This window comes from Podarcis filfolensis (assembly GCF_964270895.1).
Source record: "Podarcis filfolensis genome assembly, chromosome: 8".
NCBI lineage: Eukaryota > Metazoa > Chordata > Lepidosauria > Squamata > Lacertidae > Podarcis > Podarcis filfolensis.
Genome location: NC_139611.1, coordinates 5,189,355 through 5,212,061, shown reverse-complemented (window position 1 = coordinate 5,212,061; position 22,707 = coordinate 5,189,355). Strand labels below are relative to the sequence as shown.

The 22,707-nt window shown below is 45.7% G+C and overlaps 2 protein-coding genes across 6 annotated transcripts in view; one reads left to right on the top strand and one right to left on the bottom strand.

Annotated features, from left to right (window-relative positions):
• ANTXR1 (ANTXR cell adhesion molecule 1) overlaps positions 1-18,876 on the top strand; it is a 133,017-nt gene extending 114,141 nt beyond the window's left edge. The window contains exon 18 of the mRNA XM_083629474.1: positions 13,207-18,876. Coding sequence (XP_083485600.1) covers positions 13,207-13,473 — 267 coding nt within the window. The 3' untranslated portion in view covers positions 13,474-18,876. The remainder of the gene's footprint in view (positions 1-13,206) is intronic.
• An 846-nt stretch (positions 18,877-19,722) lies between these two features.
• Positions 19,723-22,707, bottom strand: part of GFPT1 (glutamine--fructose-6-phosphate transaminase 1) — a 42,823-nt gene continuing 39,838 nt past the window's right edge. For 4 of the 5 annotated variants that reach the window (XM_083629413.1, XM_083629415.1, XM_083629414.1 and 1 more), the window contains one exon: positions 19,723-22,637. In XM_083629413.1, coding sequence (XP_083485539.1) covers positions 22,593-22,637 — 45 coding nt within the window. In that variant the 3' untranslated portion in view covers positions 19,723-22,592. The remainder of the gene's footprint in view (positions 22,638-22,707) is intronic. The other variant, XR_014551807.1, reaches the window with a different exon arrangement.

The window sequence follows — 22,707 nt, the reverse complement described above, 5'->3', positions numbered from 1 at the left end:
GCACCGGTCACAAAATAGCTGCCCCAAGGATGTGGTGTCATGGTTGCCGCACCTAAAGGAGCAGAAAGAGACAGGACCACAGAATTGCTCACTCTTCTTCTGCACCGGCCCCTGCTATGTTCTTTCACAGGCAGAAGCTCTTTGCTCTTGGGTATGTTTAGTTAGAGTTGGGGGTGCTTAGCCTGGAAATGATAAGACTGAGAGGAGAGATGACAACCATCTTCAGATATCTCACATGGAAGAGGGAGCCAGCTTGTTTTCTGCGCCTCTGGAGGGTAGGACACAAACCAATGCCTTCAAGTTACCAGAAAGGAGATTCCAAATAAACATTAGGAAGAGCTCTTTGAAGGCAAGAGTTTTGCAGAGTTTCGAAATGGCGTTTTTCCTCTTTTGTTGTTGTGGTCCATTTCCCATTAATGAAAAATTAATCCAAATGTTAGCTCTTTTCCTGGAACTCCCTCACCCCATGGGCAGAAGCTGCTCTCCCTCTCTCTCTCTCTCTCTCATCAAGAGGTCAGCAGTTCTGGTCCTCCGCAGGCGAGGAAGGGAATGCGGGGGGCCCATGCCCTGGCTGGCTACCAGCAGTAGCAGAACTGGGGGGGGGGGAAGAGGGTGGAAGGATCTCTCCCCCTTTCCAGAATGAGCCAGCGGCCAAACAGCCTCCTCCTGGCAGGGAGAAGTGGAAGGAGACAGGAATTTCCTTCACATAAGACTCTCCGCCTCTCTTTCGTGAGAGAGAGGGGGTGTTGGGGGAGACCTATGGGAAAAAGCGAGTGGGAGTTGGGTATATTTAGCCTGCAGAAGAGGCGATGTGAGAGCCATCTCCAAATACCCAAAGGGCTGCCACATGGAAGGTGGAGCAAGCTTGTTTTCTGCCGCTCCAGAGGGTGGGATCTGAACCAATGGATTCCAATGGCAAGAAAGGAGATTCTGACTAAATATTAGCAAGAACTTTCTGACAATAAGAGCTGTTTGAGAGTGGAGGAGACTTCCTTGGAAGGTGGTGGACTCGCCTTCATTAGAAGTTTTTAAACAGGTTGAATCTGTCAGGGATTCTACAGTATGGTTACCAGATGTCCCCGTTTCCCAGGGAAAGTCCCTGGATTTACAAATCTGTCCCCGGACAAAATATGTCCCCGGATTTCATTTAATGTCCCCGAATTTATATTTTAAGTGTTGTAGATTTATTAGTGGGGAATGAATGTTGCGTGATTGGTTCAACGGCACAAGACACATCATATGGGGACTTCTGGCGAGGCAAAATGGCGGATGCCACAACAGCGAGCAGCTCCTGAAGCCAGCCAGAGCCAACTACTCTACCAGGCTGGCTCCGGGCTGCTGAGACTGCCACTGCCGAGGGGGAACCGGGGACGCTCGGCGCGTCATCTGGGGGAACCACTGACTCCCCCCCCCCCGCGACCCAAATCGAGCCGGGAGCAAGAGCGCCTAGCCGACTGCCCAGTGGTGCTCCGGGGCCAGGAAAACCCTGGAGCCGACACAGGGAGAAGGAGGAGAAGGAGAAGGAAGAGAGAGAAAGAGGAAGGGTAAAAAAGAGAGGAGCCCCAATCTTGCCGCGCTGCTGCTGCCGCTGAGGAGCAAAGGTAGGAGAGCACTGGGAGGGCAAGGACATGTGGCTGAGCCCAGGCCCGACCCAAGCCAACTCCACAGCAGCTAGTGCTCCAAGAGAGCAGGCTGGGGCCCAGAGGAAGGCCATGCGACAGAGGAGACCACAGAAGAGAAGATATTACTTCTTTAAAAAAAAAACACTTTTACAAAAATAACTTTTTTTCCCTCTTCAAAAAAAAAAAGTGTCCCCGGATTCTTTGAAAAAAATCTGGTAGCCTTATTCTATGATTCCTTCATTGCAGGGAGTTGGACTAGATGAAGATTTGGGTCCCCTCCCAAGTCTGCAGTTCTATGATTTCCCAGGCACTATGTGGCCTCCTGCAGGAAAAAAGAAGGGGGGCAAATGGTCCCTTCCCCACCCACATAGCCAAGCCCTTCCCACTGCAGTGGACAGAACAGAGGAGGAGAACTCAGGAAAAGCACCCACTCCTGAGTGCGGAAATTTGGTTGCATCTTTGAAGCTGTACCTCTCAGGGGAGGAACTGTGGTAGCTCGCCACTCCCATCTGGAAGCAACCCTAGATATGCATGACATATATGAATGAATCGATTTTATACCAGTTTGATTGTCGTGACTTCTTGCCAAGAAATTTTAAGAACTGTAGTTCATTCTGGGTGCTGTGAATTGTCTGTTAGTGCGCTGGAAAACCCTTCAAACAAAAACCAAAATCCCCCAGTGGGGAGGCAAGCAATGTATGACTCTGGGATGTTGATTGGACTTGGAGCGAATATTTTGCCTTAGATTACGGGAGAAGCAGAGTTGGATTTCTCCTCTAGGTTTTTCTTGCCATCACAGCCAGAACTTTCCTTCCCTGTGCTTGGAACTGTATCTTCTCTCTACATAAAGTGAGTGTTGGAGCAGATCCTAAAACATCAGCAACCTCAGCTTGCTTGGAATAGTATAAAGGGTCAAAGGTCAGCTGTGTGGGATTAAGCACAGAGGTCTTGGATTAATTTTTGTATAAGGTTCTGAACCCTGGAGCCTCTCTGTTTCCCCTTTCAATTATCTTGTGCATGGTCCTGGGTCCCTTGTCAAGTTTAGCATGACAAAGTTTTTAACAATGGGGAGAGATCTAGCTCAGTGGCAGTTGAACTGTGGCCAAGTGTGGCACATAGAATCATGGAAGGGTCCCAATGGTCATCTAGTCCAACCCCCTGCACTGCAGGAATCTCCCTTAAAGCATCCATGACAAATGCATAAAGAAGGCCTCACCTTCAGCGCTTTCCAACCCTGGTAGCTTCCTGATAGCCCAGTTCTGCTGCAGTTGTCATCCTGAACATCTGGGAGAGACGATCAAAGATGGAGGCTGGAATATTCTTTCTTCTTATTCATTTCATTTCTATACAGTGGTACCTCGGGTTACATACGCTTCAGGTTACAGACTCCGCTAACCCAGAAATAGTACCTCAGGTTAAGAACTTTGCTTCAGGATGAGAACAGAAATCGTGCTCCGGCAGCGCAGCAGCAGCAGGAGGCCCCATTAGCTAAAGTGGTGCTTCAGGTTAAGAACAGTTTCAGGTTAAGTATGGACCTCCTGAACAAATTAAGTACTTAACCCGAGGTACCACTGTACCACTTTATATTTTTTAAGAAGAAGAGGAAAAAAATCTCAAAGTAGTTTACAACCTAGATTAAAACATCAAATAAAACAATCCAGAATAAAACTTTACAGAAGAAAGTCAAGTATACATTCAAAGCAACCCTACCCTATTAATAGGAAATGAAAAGATTATCTTAAAGATTTCCAAAAAAAAATTACTAAAGGAAATCAAATATAAAATGCATGTTTAAAAGAGCATATTTGGCAAGAGAACAAAATATATATTATCATAATATAGTAATGGACTGCTGTAAGTACAGTGGTACCTCGGGTTACAGATGCTTCAGGTTACAGACGCTTCAGGTTACAGACTCTGCTAACGCAGAAATATTACCTCGGGTTAAGAACTTTACCTCAGGTTGAGAACAGAAATTGCGCGGCGGCAGCAGGAGGCCCCATTAGCTAAAGTGGTGCTTCAGGTTAAGAACAGTTTCAGGTTAAGAACGGACCTGCAGAACGAATTAAGTTCTTAACCCGAGGTACCACTGTACACTTCTTTATGTTCATAAGAACATTAGAAGAACCTGCTGGATGAAGCCAGTGGCCCTTCCAGGCCAGCATCCTGGTCTCGCAGTGGCCAACCAGATGCCTGTGGGAAACCAGGCAGCAGAAGCCAAGCAAACGGGCCCCTTTTCCTCTTGCGGTGTCCAGCAACTGGTATTCAGAAGTATTGCCATAGTAGATGAATGCACCTAATAATAATAATAATAATAATAATAATAATTATTATTATTATTATTATTATTATTATTATTATTATTATTATTATTTATTATTATTTATTATTATTCCCCAGCCACTCTGGGCAGCTTCCCAAAAAATATTCTCCTCTTTTAAAAAAATAATCCTCTTTTAAAGCCATCCAAATTAGTGGCCACCACTGCTTCCTGTGGCAGTGAGTTCCACAGTTTAGCTTTATTTTCTCTCTCCTGAATCTCCCAACTTTCATAGAATGTCCACAAGTTCTAGTGTTACAAGAGAGAGGAAGAAACTTCTCTCTATCTGCTTTCTCCATGCCAGGCATAATTTTATAAACGTCTATCATTTCGCCTCTTAATTGCCTTTACTTTTATCTAAAAAGTCCCAAAGGCTGCAACCTTTCTTTATAGATTCCCTTGACCATTTCAGTTGCCCTCTTCTGAACCTTTTCCAACTTTACAATAGCCTTTCTGAGATGAGGTGACCAGAAGTCCAGGCATTCTTTCAAGGATCACACTCTAGCACAGTCTTATTCTCTTCTTGAGCGACTCAGTTGCAGTGACAACTGCCAAGACATGTGGGCACCTCTGCGTTACAAGTGTAGATCAGCTTCATGCTGCTTCAGCTGATGTACCTTCTCCCAAAGAATTGTCATTTGGAGAGCAAACTTGACCACTCTCTCATAGCCTTTACCAGCCCTTCTGTCCAGGGGCTGATGGGAGTTGTAGTCAAAAACATCTGCCGGGTTTGAGAAGGCTGCCTTTCAGGGCCCTTTCCTCCCTCATCTTTTTTTTTTATATATAATTTTTTATTAATTTTCCAACATATATTAAAACACAATACAAATGACAATACATAAACAAACAAACATAAAAACACGTATAATTTCGTAACCTCTTTTCCTTAAACCTTGTTTCAACGACTTCCCCATACCTCCCTTTTCTGCATCCCTGTTTTAAACTTTTCCAGCAACCCCTAATTTCAATTACTTATAATTCACTTTCTTTAATCCTTTTTCTCTTACCCAATTATTTATCGCTGCAATTCTGTTTTACATTACCCATGACATTTTAGCACTCATTAATTTTACAACAGTTCTTAAGATAAACTTTAAATTTCTTCCAATCTTCTTCCACCGTCTCTTTCCCTTGGTCACGGATTCTGCCAGTCATCTCAGCCAGTCCCATATAGTCTATCACCTTCGTCTGCCACTCTTCCAGCGTGGGTAGTTCTTGTGTCTTCCAATACTTTGCTAGAAGAACTCTTGCTGCTGTTGTAGCATACATAAAAAACGTCCTATCTTTCCTTGACACCAATTGGCCTGCCATGCCCAGGAGAAAGGCCTCTGGTTTCTTATGAAAGGTACACTTAAGTACCTTCTTAATTTCATTATAGATCATTTCCCAGAAGACCTTGATCCTTGGGCACGTCCACCAAAGGTGGTAAAAGGTGCCTTCAGTTTCATTACATTTCCAGCAATTATTATTGGGCAAATGATAGATTTTTGCAAGCTTGACTGGGGTCATGTACCACCAATAAATCATTTTCATAATATTCTCTCTTAAGGCATTACATGCCGTAAACTTTATACCGGTGGTCCATAACTGTTCCCAGTCAGCAAACATAATATCATGACCGATGTCTTGTGCCCATTTAATCATAGCTGATTTAACCGTCTCATCCTGTGTATTCCATTTCAACAGCAAGTTATACATTCTTGACAGATTCTTAGTATTGGGTTCCAACAGTCCTTTCCTCCCTCATCTCATGCAGGTTCTTGAAGGAAAGGGGTACCTACTAAGTCCTTGAAGTATTGGTAGTCAGTGAGAGGTCTGGGTGGTCCACCTCCACAATCTAAGAAGAATATTGACAAACTGGGACATGTGCAGAGGAGGGTGACTAAGAGGACCAAGCGTCTGGAAACCAAGCCTTATGAGGAATGGTTGAGGGACTTGGGTATGTTTAGCCTGGAGGAGAGAGACTGAGAGGTGAATGGATAAAGCTAAAGGGTAAAGGGACCCCTGACCATTAGGTCCAGTCGTGGGCGACTCTGGGGTTGTGGCGCTCATATCACTTTACTGGCCGAGGGAGCTGGCATTTGTCCGCAGATAGGGTCATGTGGCCAGCATGACTAAGCCGCCTCTGGTGAAACCAGAGCAGCACATGGAAATGCCGTTCACCTTCCCGCCAGAGCGGTACCTATTTATCTACTTGCGCTGGTGTGCTTTCGAACTGCTAGGTTGGCAGGAGCAGGGACCAAGCAACGGGAGCTCACCCCATTGCGGGGATTCAAACCGCCAACCTTCTGATCGGCAAGCCCTAGGCTCTGTGGTTTAGACCACAGCGCCACCGCCATCTTCAAATATTTGAAGGGCTGTCACATGTCTCTCCTGCGCCCAAACCAATAGATTCCAATGAGGAGGAGATTGGCTTTCTTGGGTAACAAGGAAGTTAAAGAGTGGAACGCCCTCCCTCAGAACCTCTTGGACTCTCCTTCGTTGTTCGTTTTTCATCAGATGCTGGTTGTCTAGCTGTCATGGATGCTTTAGTTGAGATTCCTGCATTGCAGGGGGTCAGACTAGATGACCCTTGGGATCCCTCCTATTTCTACAATTCTGTGATTCTATTTGCTTGCTTGAGTAATAAAGAGACTGGGATTAATTTGGGGCACATCCTGACACTTCCTTGTTTCAGGATTATACGTGACCTGGTTTTGTTTAGCCAAAGGGAGCTGATCTCTTCCAGCATTGGCTTGTTTGTGGCCACGGCCCAGGAAGCACAAACCCTCCTCTGTTTCTGCGTCCTGTTATAAGATTGTTCAGACCCCTGTTTGTTTTAACATCCTGCTGGTGAACTTAAAGGCGGCCCGTTTCTTCTTGGGTCAGCTTTTCACGGTCAGAATTGCAGAAGAATGTCCCTCTGGCCACATGAGCCAAGAGTTCCTCTCCTGGGAAGAAGGGCTGTTTTCTTCACCCGAGGAAGAAGAGTAGCAAATCAAAGCAGGCATCCCATTTCTTTCCCAGGTCGACCTGAAAACCTTCCCACATCTTTCCAGCTGCTGCATCTAGCTTAACCACTCTCCCCACATCCTTTTCCCTTCCTCCTCCAAGCACTGAAAGGAAGTCCATCCAGCCTGTAGACTCCTCCTCAGCCAAGCATGCTCCCCTGGAGCAAAGACTTCCAGACTCTGCTCTGCACTCACATAAAGAGCATGTATAAAATCTGCTCTTTCACAGAACTCACCTTGGTCTCCCATCTTGCTTGCTGAACAGGTCTGCACCTGCTCCGTTTCAGGATGGACTTCCATGTCCGCTGGGTCCCACACGTTGCCATTTAAGGCACTGGATTGGCAGGAAAACGAATGGGGGGTAGGCTGGGGTGGAATTCATACGCTTCCGTGATGCAAGATTGCCAAGAAAAACCATGCCCCATAAACATTTTATTAGATTTTGATTGCAGCTCTGCTTGGGTTCCAGTTGGATCAACGAAGACCACTTCATCGTTCTTACTGCCGCAGCTGAATACTTTTTCAGGCAAAACAATCCTAAGCGTTATTTATCTCTGGATCCGTTTCCCTTGGCCGCCATCCTTTTTATTATTAAAAACTTGGACATAAATAAAGAAAATAAATATTATAGGAGTGATAGTCGAAGGCCGCTTGAGTTCCACTGCGGGACCCCTGCCAGGAAAAGCAATGTTTTTGTGTGTGTGTGTTGATCCAGGTGACTAATGCAGCTGCTGCTTCTTATCCTACTCTAGCAACAGGCAGAGTTAACACTGAACAAATGAGAGCTTTTTTACAAGCCCACGATGCCCAGGACTTAGCAAACTCTTAGCAAAATCTGAACAGGCAGCCTATGTCCAATCGATGTTGATAGGAGTGGCTAATCTGCCTGCTCCTTCCTGCACAGTCTTAGAATCATAGAACTGTGGAGTTGGAAGGTACCCAAAGGTCATCTAGTCCAACCCCCTGCCCCAAGGGGGTTTCCTTTGCAGTCCAGCCTGCCAGCCCCTGCATTGCCATCGGCTGCCCAGTTCACACGCAGAGCTACACACGGTGGAGTCTCCCTCTTCTAGGGCCTGTTGGGTGTGCTTGGTACAAACCTTCCCCCTTCACCAAAAAGCTCACACACCTCCCAGCTGCTTCTTTCTTCCTCTCTTGTTATATTTGTACTCCCTAAACACAACTCAGTCTGCAGCAATTCATTCCAACAGGCCTTTACATCTCCGTGTTGTTTTTTCTGCTGCATAAAATTTGTTGCGGTTGACTTTCAGTCCTCAAGCATCACTGAACCCACAAGCCAGGCTCCCAGCACAGTTCTGCTCATTCAGGCCCAATGATTTCAGTGGCCCTAAAGTGCACTTAACTCTGTTTTCGGATTGACCATTTACTTATACGAGTCGCAGAAATCTGTGTTGAAACAATTTTAAGACCTGCAATCTGAGCCTGCAGAGCAACAATAAAATCCAGGCTCTGAAGCTGAGAGAGCTTTAGAACTTGGGATCGTTTTGCACAATCAGTGGTATTGTGTAGAAATATTAATGTCTGAATTTTGTTACCATATTGGCTACAAAACCTTCTGAGAGCCAAATGCCAGAACACAGACTTTGAAGTCCAGATATTGACTTGAGTCAAGCTTAATTTGCAATGGCGAATTTGTCATTTGTAGTGAGGTTTGCCAGGGCTCAGCCCTGACATCTGTTTTCAACTCCTGAGTGGCTAGAAAGCATGAACTGTGTTGACCGAGGTGTGTGAGAGTTGTAGGGCCTGGGAAAGGCTGTGATTTAAATCACGATTTAAATTACTAATCAGTAAGACTTGATTTAAATCAATTTTTCTTACAGAAAGACATTCCTGCTGGTATAATCTTAATATTTACAATCAGACGAAGGTTTTATTTTTGGAATAATAAATTTTCAGAGTAGTTTTTACAGTTACATCAAAAATTACTGATTTGGTTATACTATTAGAAATACATAGATAATTATGAAATTTTGGTGAGGTTTAATAAGTTAACTGTTTATATTTGGGCAACTTTTCTGCTGTGCTTTATTAGAAGGAGAAAAATAATCATTTCCTTAATAACCATTTCCTTAAAAACCAACTTAGACTGAGTTTCAGCACACATGAAAAACTTAAAACAAATCCTTATTTCCTGATGAATAGCCTTTGGACTATAATGTAACTTAAATAGAAATATATCTTTAGAAAGATTTTTTTTCCTCCAAAAGCATTTTATTTTAAAAATCCAATTTAAATTAAAAAAATGGATTTAAATCAAAAAAATCTGATTTATTTTTTTTAAAATCCATTTTTTTAATTAAAAAAATCATTTATCTTTATCCACACTGATATTGCATGATGTGGAATAGTGTATTGCTGCCCCACTCCATACCTGAGTTTATCTGAGATGGGTGGGCTTGGCTGAAGTGAGAGTGAAGCAGATGGGTTTCACAACATCTCAGCTGGCTTGATTCACCAATGTTGAAAGGGAACTTTCCCTTGTCAAGAGAAGTGTTTGGTTGGATTTAAAGCTGTCCAGTTCCTGTCGCTGCCTTGATGGACTTGTGCTTGTGGGCATCTTCTGGCAACCTGAGCAACAGACTTAGCTACTTAAGAATGTTGTTGTTGTTTAGTCGTTTAGTCGTGTCCACCTCTTCGTGACCCCCTGGACCAGAGCACGCCAGGCACTCCTGTCTTCCACTGTCTCCCGCAGTTCGGTCAAACTCATGCTGGTAGCTTCGAGAACACTGTCCCACCATCTCGTCCTCTGTCGTCCCCTTCTCCTTGTGCCCTCCATCTTTCCCAGCATCAGGGTCTTTTCCAGGGAGTCTTCTCTTCTCATGAGGTGGCCAAAGTATTGGAGCCTCAGCTTCACGATCTGTCCTTCCAGTGAGCACTCAGGGCTGATTTCCTTCAGAATGGATAGGTTGGATCTTCTTGAAGTCCATGGGACTCTCAAGAGTCTCCTCCAGCACCAGAATTCAAAAGCATCAATTCTTTGGCGATCAGCCTTCTTGATGGTCCAGCTCTCACTTCCATACATCACTACTGGGAAAACCATAGCTTTAACTATACGGACCTTTGTTGGCAAGAATAGCCTTGGGGAAATATCCATAGCTACCTGAGATTGGCATCCCAACCTAAAAATGTGTTTAATCTAGGTGAGTTGGTCTGCTGTTTCCCCCCAAAAGGAAGCATTCCCAAAACAGGCTCCTATCTGAAAATTAAGGGCTCCCTCCTCTGTTCTCTCCTTTCCTGGGGCTGGTGGCAGTAGTAGTCTAAAACATCTGAAGGGCACCAGGTTGGAGAAGGTTGGCCTTGTTTCTATTCTCTAAGCAGGGCCTTTTCTTCACGGAATGCTTTGAGTCTCAGGCAGATGTTTCTTGAAAGCTGTAAGGAATTATTTCTTCGCCAGCTAGCTAGTAGGAGAAAAGGTGTGTATCCCTCGCCACCCCCACAAACTGACCTCTGTCTAATCTGTCTGAGCTTGTAATGTCTTTTCCCCCTCCTGATTTACTACGTATAAAAGTATGTCCTGCTGTCAGCTGGAAAGGGGAGACATGAAAGACAACTCACACCCACCCCAGCTAAGGCCCAGGGACAATGAATCAAACCATTGCAGCAGATAATGTGCTTTGATTTACAATGACCCCAGCATAGGCTGATGCTTCGATTCGGGAGGCAGTGGAATGGAAACAGCCTTTTAATACAGGGTTGGGTGCTCTGCGGCCTCCTTTCCTGAGCCACACCTGGCCAGCTGAGCCAAGGCTGAGCCCCACACAGCTGCCATATGTTGACTCCCCATAGGCTGATCCTCCTGGAGGAGAAGCAGAGAGGGAAGGGAACGGCTTGGCTTGCGCACAGGCAAATGTCTGTGCAAAAGCTCTGAGGTGCCACGCAGGGCCCCGCCTGCCATTTCTCACACTGCAGCTGCTGAAGCGTATTACATTTTTCAGTTCATGTCTACACGGACTGTTATGTCTAAACCACTGAGCCTCTTGGGCTTGCCGATCGGAAGGTCGGCGGTTCGAATCCCCACGACGGAGTGAGCTCCCATTGCTCTGTCCCAGCTCCTGCCAACCTAGCAGTTCGAAAGCATGCCAGTGCAAGTAGATAAATAGGTACCACTGCGGTGGGAAGGTAGAGGGCATTTCCATGTGCTTTGGTTTCCGTCATGGTGTTCCATTGCACCAGAAGCGGTTTAGTCCTGCTGGCCACATGACCCAAAAAGCTGTTTGTCTGTGGACAAACGCCGGCTCCCTCGGCCTGAAAGCGAGATGAGCGCCCCAACCCCATAGTCACCTTTGACTGGACTTAACTGTCCAGGGGTTCTTTCCCTTTTCACCTGAGTCCCTTCCAACTCTGATTCTATGACACCCTGAAATATAAACTTGGAGGAATGCTTCAGTTCCACCATCTCTAACATGAGAAGAGCCTGCCGGTTCTGGCCAGTGGCCCAACTAGTCTGGCATCCTGTTGTCATGCGGCCAGCCAGGTTCCCATGGCAAACCTGCAAGCACCAGGGCAACTCTCCCCTCTTGTGGTTTCCAGAAACTGGTATACAGAAGCACTTGCTGCTTCCAGTTGTGCAGGCTGAGCATAGCCATGGCCGCCGACCACCCTCTCCTTCATGAATTTGCTTATCTCTCTCTTTTTCTTTTTCTTTTTCTCTTTCTCTGTCACCCTTCCCTAACCTGGTGCCATTCCGATGTTTTGGATTATCAACTCCTCTTAGCCCTGGCTGGCTTGCTTGCTGTGGCTGATGGCAGGCAAGTCCAAAATGTCTGCAGAAGAGTTTGTTCACATCTTTCTGCCACTGGCTTGAGAAATGATACATTACAGGGTTTGCTTTATTGCAGAGGTGGAAATTATTAGAGGAGACTAATTTAGCACCATTTTTTATAGGCAGCTAAAGATGCATTTTGTGGCTGTGGGTCATTAACATCCAACCACATTCTGCACCTTTTTCCACCAGAGATGCCATTACAGGCTCGCTCCCTGTTCTTTCTGGTCCACAAACACCTATAAACGTAACCCAGCGTAACATAAAGCTGTCCACCCATCTGAGCCAAGAGGCAAGCAGCAACTTTGACTGTGTTTGTTCCATGGTTTGCTACATCCTATCCCAGAAACAGGCTCCATATTTTGGGGTGGGGTGCATATCTTTGAGGCTTTTTATTCATGTTCCAACCCTGCCTCTGGGGCCAGGTGCAGAGAAGCAACAAACTGAGTTTTGATTATGTGGTTTAGCCTGGAAAAGAGTTGATCCTTTTAATAGGTATCAAATGGGTTTCTTAGTGTAGCGGTCAGCGCTTGGCAAGACCCCTGCCCAACATGATGCCCTCCTGCTGTTCTGGACTCTGCTTGCCCTCAGCTCCAGCCAACATTTTATGTAGCCTCTGTGGTTTTGGGGGTGTCAGGTGAGGAGGTATAGAAGTTCCCTCCTTTTGCCCCTTTTGCCCCACTAAATGCCCCAGTGCCATCAGTCTTGGGACCTTGAGAGTCTTGTCAGCTCATTTTGAATTTGGTTTTTTAAAAAAATCTGTTCTTTTAATTTGCAAATGTCTAAGCTCCTTCATCTGCAGGGAGTCCCACAAATATGGAGAAACCACTCCCTTATTTTGGGGTGGCCCCATTTCCTTCCAAACAGATAGACCTGTGTTTGCTATTAGTATCTGTCAGCCTTGGCAGGATCTATAGAAACAAAAAATAAAGAAAAATCTCCAGCATTCGTTGTGTAAAAAAGAAAGAAGAACAACCAGAAAGCTGAGTTTGTTTATTTAGCAAGCATTGTTCTACCTCTGAGGAAAGGGAGCGATGCTGTTATTTATTTACTACACTGTCCCACCTTTTTCTCTAAGGATCTCAAGGTGTCGTACTTGGTTCTTCCCCTCCTCCTTTAGCCCCCACAGCAACCCTGCAAGGTAGGCTAGGCTAAGAGGTGGCAGCTGGCTCCCAAGGTCCCCCAGTAAGCTTCATGGCCAAGTGGGGATTTGAACCCCTGGTCTCCCACTTAAACCACTACACAACACTGGCTCTCAGTTATTCATGCCACTTAATTCCCCACCTCACCGGACCACTGGAAGTCTTCTTCAGATGTCCCTACAGGTGTTCTTTGCTCACATGCTTCCAAGCATACCTTCACCATCATGAGGTCTAGAAACCCTTTTTAGAAAGAAGCAAACTACCTAGATTCTGCACTTTATTCCGATTCTGTGCTCAGTGTGAATTCTATCAGCTCCATCCTGAGTGACTCCATGTTTGCTTTTTCTTTCAGGGTCGCTGCATTAATTTCACCCGAGTGAAGACGTCACAGCCTCCCCCCAAGTACCCTCTCAACAACGCCTACCACCCCCCTCCCCCTGCCCCCATTTACAACCCCCCTCCCCCTGCCCCCATCTACACCCCTCCCCCACCCAGCTCCCCAGCGCCTCCCACCCCGTCTCCGCCCTCCACGCTCCCCCCTCTCCCTCCCCCTCCTCATGCTCCTCCCCCAAATCGGGCCCCGCCCCCTTCCCGCCCCCCTCCGCGGCCCTCTGTCTAAACACCCGGCCCTCTCCCCCAGAAGCCTTTCTTAAGCCATTTTCAAGAGTACTGTAAAACCATGGATCTTTCAGAGGCGGCCTTAACATTCTGGGTGAAGAGACAAGCAAACCCCTTTCAATTCTTCTTTTTCTTCTTTTTAAAAAAGTCCTCTAATGCCCCCAGTTGACTAGAATGCTCAAATCCCTGGTGTTCAGTTTGGAAGAAATCTCTGCCATTCATTACTTTAAAAAGAATAAGACTGACGGCAAATGCAAAACAGTCGCTGGATGCGGCCCACAGCCCTGTGTGTTCAGGATACTACCAGCCACTGACCTGAAAGTCATCCTCTTCCTGTCAGGTTGAGTAGATCATCCCTCAGAGGTGAGTGGTGGGAATCGCAGGAGGACAGCGTGGCTGGGGCCACAGAAATCCTTGCAGCCAAGGCTGCCCTTGGAGCCCACGCTGGTATTGCCACATGGAAGGTATTCCTGAGCACGCCTGGATTTGATATGTTGCTACAAGGAAGGCAGTAGGTGCAATGAACTCAAGTCTGATGGTTTCAGAGGAAGAACAGATGACTGGAAGCAAAGGAAACGTCAGCACATTGGCCTTTGAAGAATCACAGAATTGTAGAGTTGGAAGGGACCCCCAGGGTCATACGGTCCGAACCCTGCAATGGAAGTGCAGAAAGTGGCCCAAAATGGAATGTATGGCCTTTGTCATGTTCTCAGCTGACAGGAGGAGTCCAGAGGAGCTGGGATGCTGTGAAGAAGCAGAGCAAATGCAGCCGCTGGGTGGAGAGGCTGGGGTTGCCCAGGCAAGGGGCAGAAGTTCTGTGGCACATGCCCGTGAGATTTCCAAAAGGAACATCCACAGGACACCCAAGGTCAGCCCAAAGCGGTTGATTCCATGGGAGATCTGAAAACCACCAACAATACATCTGGCAGGCCCTGCAAGGACCCTTTAGGAAGGGTGTTGGCAGTTTAAGTGAATCCGCTTCCGGTTGGCTGGCTTTGAAAAACAACACAGATCCATCATGGGAAGGAGGAACAGAAGGGAAGGGAGTTTCACGCAAAAGTGTGCAGAGAGGAGATGAAATGACTTGAATTGCCACGGTTTTAAAAAGACTAGACAACTTTCCCCCTTTAGTAGTTACTTTCAAATGGATTCTGACAACCATATGTTGATGTCAGTTCAAGGAGGCTCTTTTAGTGGATTTGATCATGCTGAACTGGTCTCAAGTGGTGCCTAGACTGAGCGAGAGCTACTACATTCTGGCTTAGCCATGTTAAGTTGCCCTCTTGATGTGTGTTCAGAGAGTACTTTGGGAAGGAGAGTGAGATGGATGCTGATCTGAGAGGTGTGACTTGAGTTTCATGTCCTCTGCTGACTCAGTATTTGGCCATGGGAAAGCCACTCTTGGCCTCAGATGCAATCTGTCAAAGAGGGATTCCAGAGCACGTAGCAGGAGAGAACCGCTGTTGTCGAGGGGAGCTAAAGATTGCAGACCCTTACAAATTGGCCTGGGAATTGGTTCCATGGGTGTCACCTGAAAAAGTTCAACATGCATTGACTTCAACATGGTGTGAGACTCTTTTCCTCCGGTACTTATTTTACAAAATCTATCTTGATTTGTTTCCGTTTTGAAGGGGCAATTCACACAGCCACCTCATGCCCACCTGCCTACTCTTGGCATTTCTGTACACCTCACCTCCATCACTGATGCAAGGAGCGCTCCATGCCTGCCTTTGACTGGGCAGGAGCCCAATTTCAATGGAATCTGCATGCAGGAGGTCCAAGGCTGTTTCCAGCTCAAGGTGTTTGGATTACAGGACAGAGCAAGGGCCCAGAGAGCGACTGTGAGCCCAGGTAGATGGTGCTAGGCTAGGTAAGCCAATGGCCTGACTTGCTGTAAGACAGTTACGTTGCGGCACCCACTGGAAACTAGCCTTAGTTAGTGGGGGTGCGGCACTTTGCTGGGGCAATACCAAAATGTGCAATAACACTGAGCCTCCCAGGAGATGCACAGGTTGCATCGCTGCCCTTTATAAATGGGAGCTGACTCAGTTTTCCAGTCCTGCAAATGTACGTACTTTACCTGTAGTAAAATGTCTGACAACCTGCCTTAGTAACACAGATGTTAGAAGTAGATAAAATAATTGCATCAGTAAGGGCAAACTCATGCAGCCCCATGTGATCGTTAGGATCAGTTTTCCCCAAGGAAAACACACCTCCTGATGTTTCTGGAGGATTTTAACACCTTTCAGCATAATTATGCATCCTAAAGTTGCTCAAAATTATGACGGGCGAGATCTGGTCAGCGTTTAGCACGTTGAGCTTGCATTGCTTTCAGTGACTTCGATGTGCCAACTCCACTCTTCCTTGCTGACATGAAAATCAGTGTGGCCTTTGGCTCCCTTGTGCTCCTGCAAGAGATCAAGGCCACAGTCCAGGGGGAATGCTTGCGCATGTATCTGCCATAGGGCATGTCCACCTTCATTGCTAAGGTAGGTTGCAAAGGAATTCTTTGCAGGGTCATTGCAGCCAGAAGGTGGCCTTGCAATGGTTAGACTTGGCTTTTTGGGTGCTCTGAGAATGTCTGGGCTGGAACACTTTGCACATCGCAGCATGTGGCAGAAAACCAAGGAAGGGAACCTGTGCATCTGCCCTGGGGGAGAGATGCATAATCTTCAGGTGTGCATGGAGCATAAGCAGAGCCTGCGGGATCAGGCCAATAGCCCACCTAGTCCGCAGGAAACCCACAAGCAGGATTTGAGCACAAAGCCACTCTCTCCTCCTCCTGTGGTTTCCAGGAACTGCGATTCAGAAGCACTTCTGCCTCTAACTGGAGGCAGAGCACAGCCTTGTGGCTAGTAGCCATCAATAGCCTTCCCCTCCACAAATCTGCCTAATCCTCTTTTAAAGCCATCCAAGTTGGTGGCCATCACTGCCCCCTGTAGGAACAAGTTCCATAGTTGAACTGTGTGCTGCGTGAAATACTTTATTTCATCTGCCCCAAATCTTCCAACATTCAGATATGTGAGTCAGCTGAATGGGCTTTTAAAAGATTTAGTCAAATTCATGGCTGGTAAGTCAACCCAAAGCTATCTGCCATGGTAGCTACATGGAATACCCCATGGTCCGAGGCAGGATAGTGCTGAGCTGTCCCATATGCTAGGAAACAACAGGTGCCCGATCATCTCCATGGTCCCACTTTTGAGCTTCCCAGGGCCCTCTTGAAAACAGGATGCCAGACTAGACAGCCCCTTGGTTTGGTTGATGCTCTTTCCTGGTTTTCTGCTGCCTATGATAACATTCAAAAGCATCCTAAAGACAGCTGTATAAGGTTGCAACTCAAGCAACTTAATCCAGATTGGAAGTGCCTAATCTGTTTCCAGGGCTGTGGTGTCAGCAGTTACCATGAGCTAAGAGTGGCCAGTGGAGAAAGATTCCCCTGCCTTTTGCCGCTTCATCTACCCACTCGTTTCTTTCCCCAGCTGCACAGCAACAGCTGCTCAGTCTGCAGGCAGAACAAAGCAGCTTTCTGTAATAGCAAGGGCACCACTCGGGACTCTGCCTGGTCACAAACCTCTCTGGAAATAGCCACTGTTTGGGTTTTCAGGGTGTAGTTGCAGTTCGGTCACAAGGTGGCCTTGCCGTTGTCCGAGAAGCTCCAGCACAAGGTCCAGCTGGTTGCCACAGTTTAGCTGAGCAGAAGTTTGTCTTGCTGGAAGATGGGAGCGCTCAGTCCAGATGGAAGCTCTCTTGCGCAACCCTAGTGGAGGTGCAGAACAGCGCAACTCGTAACGGGGTTTGCCAAGAGAACTTCCTGGCAGACTGCTTGGAAAGTATAGAACAAATGGGGTGAAAGTAATACAGGGAGTAGGTTTGACTTGTTACAGAGCCTTGAAGGGGCCCCCAAAGTTTGGAATAAAAAAGCTTTTAGAAAAATGCAACACTTCTTTAGCATTAATTTGGTGGCAATGCTGGAATAATCTCAGAGGAAAAATAAGTGTATTTCGATAGCTTCCGGTTTTGTTAAAGATGAATTTTGTTTTCCCAGTTTAAAAGTTTAAAAAACTTAAGGATAGAGGGAGGGAACAAATGAATTTAAAAAGTGTAAGTTAGGCCAAGGATGTTTTATTTTTAAGTACACAAATCCTCTGTGCATGATTTAAAAGCAAAATTCCAAATCTGTGGTGTATATTTTATTGTTGTATGCTTGCCATATTTTAAGTGGAAGCATTTCCTATCCTGTGTGGATAAAAGATCTTTTTTTTTCTTCATGTTGTAGTAAATTATTATAAAGCCAATGATATTTCATGGCATGTTATTGTATCAAGCTGTGCTTGTTTTTTGTTTAATTTCTCCCCCTTTTATGGTTGTACTGCTATTATTAATGTATGGATAGTCCCTGAAATGACGAAAGCCTCCTTTACACAGCATTAATTGTAATCATGAAGACTCTTGAGCAGAAGATCTTCTACTTACACCATTATGGACAGTTGTAAACAGCAGCTGAGGGGTCTATTTGTGTGGAAGAGGTGGTGGAGAAAGAGGAAAATGGACCCAATCCACTCTTAACTCTCTGGAGAAAGAGCAGGGGCTGTGCAGAACTCAGGTGTCAGCCATTTTCCATTTGCCTGACGTTGTGTAAGTGCCGTGAGGGCAATCGGAATCAGCTCAAAACTATTTTCATGTTAGAGGTAAAGAAATCTGTGAGATATCAGTGCTTAACTTTGGTTGGATTGTGTCCATGGACCTCAAATTCTGATTAATTTTCCAGGAACAATTAATGTTATGTAATAGAGAGGTTGAACTGGCCAGTGTACTATATACAGACATATAGTACTGTGTATACATCTTTTGTTAGTAGAAAATCCTGAGCTCATTATAGCAAATATTCCAGAACTAGCCATTTCTAAAGAGAGTTCTTTGTATAAGAAAAAGAAGCGTGGAAGCAGTTGGATGAGACACCATCTTTTCTACAGCTTCAGGAAGTGTTAAATCGCAAAATGACTTAACGACTTCACAGGCTCACAGATTCAAATAGTTGAATAAATACTGATAAATCATACTTGACCAAATCTTGAGAAACTACTTTGGTTGAAAATATTTATTCCTAGATTCAAAAGCCAAGTGCATGTCATATAATTAACGGTGGCCAATCTGCAATTCTTGGAAGTCCCTGGAAGGATTGAGAGAAGAGGAGGTTAGCAATTAATGGAGATGTTGCAAGTCAGAAAAGAACTTTTTCTCTGTAGATGTGGTGACCTTTGGTGGATGAGAGAAATGTCTGTTCAGCAAGCAGAAGACTCTTGTTCTGTGCCCTTGGCTTATTTGCATGAATTGTGTGGGGGTTGTTTTTTTTTAGATACAGCCATTACTCTTAAATTTTGATGTTATTAAAGAACTAATTTGAGCTCTGCCTTCATGTATTCTGTTCACAGACGTGGGGAAAGGGCAGCTGTGCATCAGAATAGCTTGGTTTTGCCCCCCCCCCCAGCATAAATCATGGCTACGCCGATTCCCAGAAGAGAATATCAGTTTTCATGGGTGAGGGGAGCTAGAGACCAGCAACATCTGGAGAACCAAGGGCTCCCCATCCTTAGCCTGAAGCCTAAGAGGACAGTTCTGCCCATTGTGTCACTGAAGCATTTTGACCCCAGAACCCAAAGGGGGGAATGCGGCCCTTGAAAACTGGACTGTTAAAGCTGGGAGTTCCTCTCACACACTGTTCAAGTCAAAATAGCCAAGCCTTTGGCTGTTGCTTCCAGGGCCCTGTTCACACTGCTCCCAGCAGCATGGAAACCCTCTTCCCAGTTCCCCAAGTCTGCTGCAATAATTGGTTGGATTTGGAGAATGAATCCTATTGCTGAGCTCTGCTGAACCTACCAACTGAGTTTCCCCAGGTTGTTACCTCTCTCAAAGCAAAAGCTAAAGACCGGCCATTCAAAGGGGGGCGGAGGGCAGGCAGAACTACGGAGCAAAACCCTGCAAAAGAAAACATGTTTGGGGGACACTGATAGGCATTTAATTCATTTTGAAAAGGCTGAGCTGCCGTTCTAAGGGAAGTGTTTGGTGGGCCACACAGGACTATCAAGTTAGAAGGCTGTAGAATTTTGCACCCCCCGTTTTTACAATGATACCTGTGCATTCCGCGGGCAAGAGCTACTGTGGTTTGCTATTTAATTCACAAGTTGGCCTTGGGTGGTTCTTTTTATGGGAAGAACACAAGAGAACAAGGATTTCTAAGCCAAAGTCATGGTAAGGTTGGGCACTTTTTATTATTCAAAGAGCAAAATACAAAAAAGTAAGCTAGGAAACAACCTAAATGATAAAATTCTGAGCTGCGTAGAGCACACAGCACAAAATTAGTAAAGAGTGGTCCCCATAAACCATGACGAGCTGTATATATACATTCAAAAGGAAAACGAGCAGAGAAACAGAGGGCTAACATTTTGCAAAAATGTTCCAGTTTTAAACACACACACAGACACACACACACACACACACACACACAGCTGTGATTTCATCAGCCAGAGTCCACATTAGTCGTCTTCAGTAGTAAACCACGTCAGTCTTCTTCAGGACACACGAGAAACATAATGCAACTTGTACTTAACAAAGATGGCCACAATGGAAGTGTTGAAGACCACGCTGGTGGATTGTTGAGTTACATGAGTTCACTTGGTTGTTAAAAGGCTTGAAGACTTCTGGAACCGTGGTGTTCAAAATGAGGGGGAATCCCACATGGAAACTTGCACAGGAAGAGAGCGCAGACCTTCCCACATCAGTTAGAACTTGTACTGTAGGGGCTGGAAGTGATGCTAAGCCCTGCACGCTGGTGCTCTACATCTATGTAAAGTAGCCCAAGTCACAAGTGGAGTGAAATCTCTTCCTCCAACCCTGCCTTTCCCTTTATACTGCATGACAGGCAGTTCAGAAAACCGCTGCCCCTCCTGGCATTGCATAACCACTGGCAAGGTAAGGACTTTTGATTAACGCAATACTTCACAACTCTACAACATTCAACAGCAGTTATGCGCCACTTTAAACCTTTAACTGAATGGCAGGTAATATTTTTATGGCGAGCACAAGAGAAGCTGAGCATCAGGGTGCAAGGCTTTCTGAATACTCAAGACACACCGTGCGCCTCATCGCATTGTCCTTATATCAGGCAGGGCAACAGGGTCACACAACTGCTGGCCCAAGAAGATCCCCACATCATAGCATCCCTAAATTCTCTCTATTAGGACATCTATTTCTCAACTGATAAAAGGGGATGCAGAGAAGCTGGTGTTCTACTGAGCTCTGCAAATTGGCTTATTTGCCATATTTCTTAGCTTTTGTACATTCCACAGTTCTTCTGCCCTTGAAATAAAACTGTGAAAGCAGCCTCAGCAAGGAAGCTTATTCACAGCCCTCTGGTACCATCTCTGTCCCATCACCTAAGGACAAGGGAATTGGGAGGCTGCTCATTCAGATAACTTGGATTTTTGCCATCTATGTTTGCTGCATCAGTGGTTTCCAAACCTGTTCAGCCCTACTACACCAGTCTGGCATTGAAACTCATCTTTGGTCTTCATATTGTATTGCATGTTCTCTTACGCCCCTTCTCACTACCTTCACCACAAACGTCAACTTAATACTAGGCAGAACACATGGCTGCTTCATGTCTCAAAGGTTTTTTCATGCCGAGCTAAAGAGAGAAGGAAGACATCTCTGCATTGTTAACTCAAGTGGAGTAAAATTCCACCTCCATCTTCCCATTCTGCAGTCTGCTGGATTCATTGCCATCCATTATTATTAATAACTCGGTGCTGAAAAATAGATCAAATTGGCCTAGTGGACGGCAACAAAGGATGCATTTGCTTTTACAAAATGACAAACACTTTTTGCCCCTATTCACAGACCTCTCCCAAAGTGCCAAGGGGTGGCTGGTTTTTGCAACGGGCAAAGGCTTTCGCACAGAGCATGTTCACACCACCTTCCCTCCCCCACTTCAGCTCAGCCCTAGTTTCACCATCTGCCCCCTAACCTCTAGAAAATAGCAGCTTGGCCTCCACATGTTTATGTGGGACATGTTCACATTAATAGATTTGGGATCATTAATTGAAGAGCTGTCCTCCAAATAAAATGGACTTTATGCCACTGCTCTGATTCTTCAGAGAAGATGCTGGGAATAACATTAGTGGCAACCGGTACAGACCTCAGTTGTGTCTTCTCTCACCCAGGGGTTGCCCAACTCTTCATCCTCCAGGAGGTAAAAATGGGGTGCAGTTCTCTCTTCCGACTGCATTCCTTAGTTGGTGAGGGATGTCTTTACTATGTGGTGAAAGAGGCAAGGGGAAGTGAGCCACCTTATGGTGACTTTACACCATTAAGAAAAATGAACGCACAAAGAGGCCTCCACCTCAATCTACACTCTACAGGAGCAACCAGCCAGGGCTCTTTCCTCTTTAGGCATTGCATTATTACAGCATTTTCAAGAGGATGAAAGAGGGGGGCTTGTGCAGACAAGGAATGGTGGGTCCACCCAGAACTGAACTGGTTGAAAGGGCCAGGGGCCAAGCGCCAAATGCGAGGGTCCTTCCTCCTCTGGCCAACTACTCCCATCTTTATTGCATGGAGAGGTGCAGAAATCCATTATGAAACAGGCCCCTTCAAAACAGTTGAGTTCTGATGACAGTGAACATCCTTGCGGGATGGGAAAAGTTGGTTTCCTGTGGCAGAGCACAGCCCTAGCTTCTCACTCTGTTCTTACAATTTCCAGAACTACCTTCTCGTTTCCCATTTCCATTCTTGAAAGATCTTACGAGCCTGCATGTCTTATAGATACTTAGACAATTATGCAATTCAGCACTATGGAGGCCTGAAACAATCCAGCTAGACAACAAAGGAGGATTATGACTTTTTAAAGAGAACAAACTACCTTGAAATGATCATCATTTAACAATGTTGCTGGCATAGCCTGTGGATTCAACGTTTAACAGTCACAAATGCAACAGAATTATAAAGACTCTTGAACAGGGGATTAAGATTCGATCAAGGAAGGACTTTTAAAATCAATGTGTCCCAGTACCAAAAGAGAGTGTCTCTTGCTGACATCTGCCAAAGCATTAATGACAGAGTATGCTACTCAACCGTAACAGATTTGGCCAGATTTCTTGGAAAGTCAACCTGAAAAAGACAAAAAGACACACACAAAAAACCTGAAAAGGATATTTTAAATTGAACAGCCAATATGAGA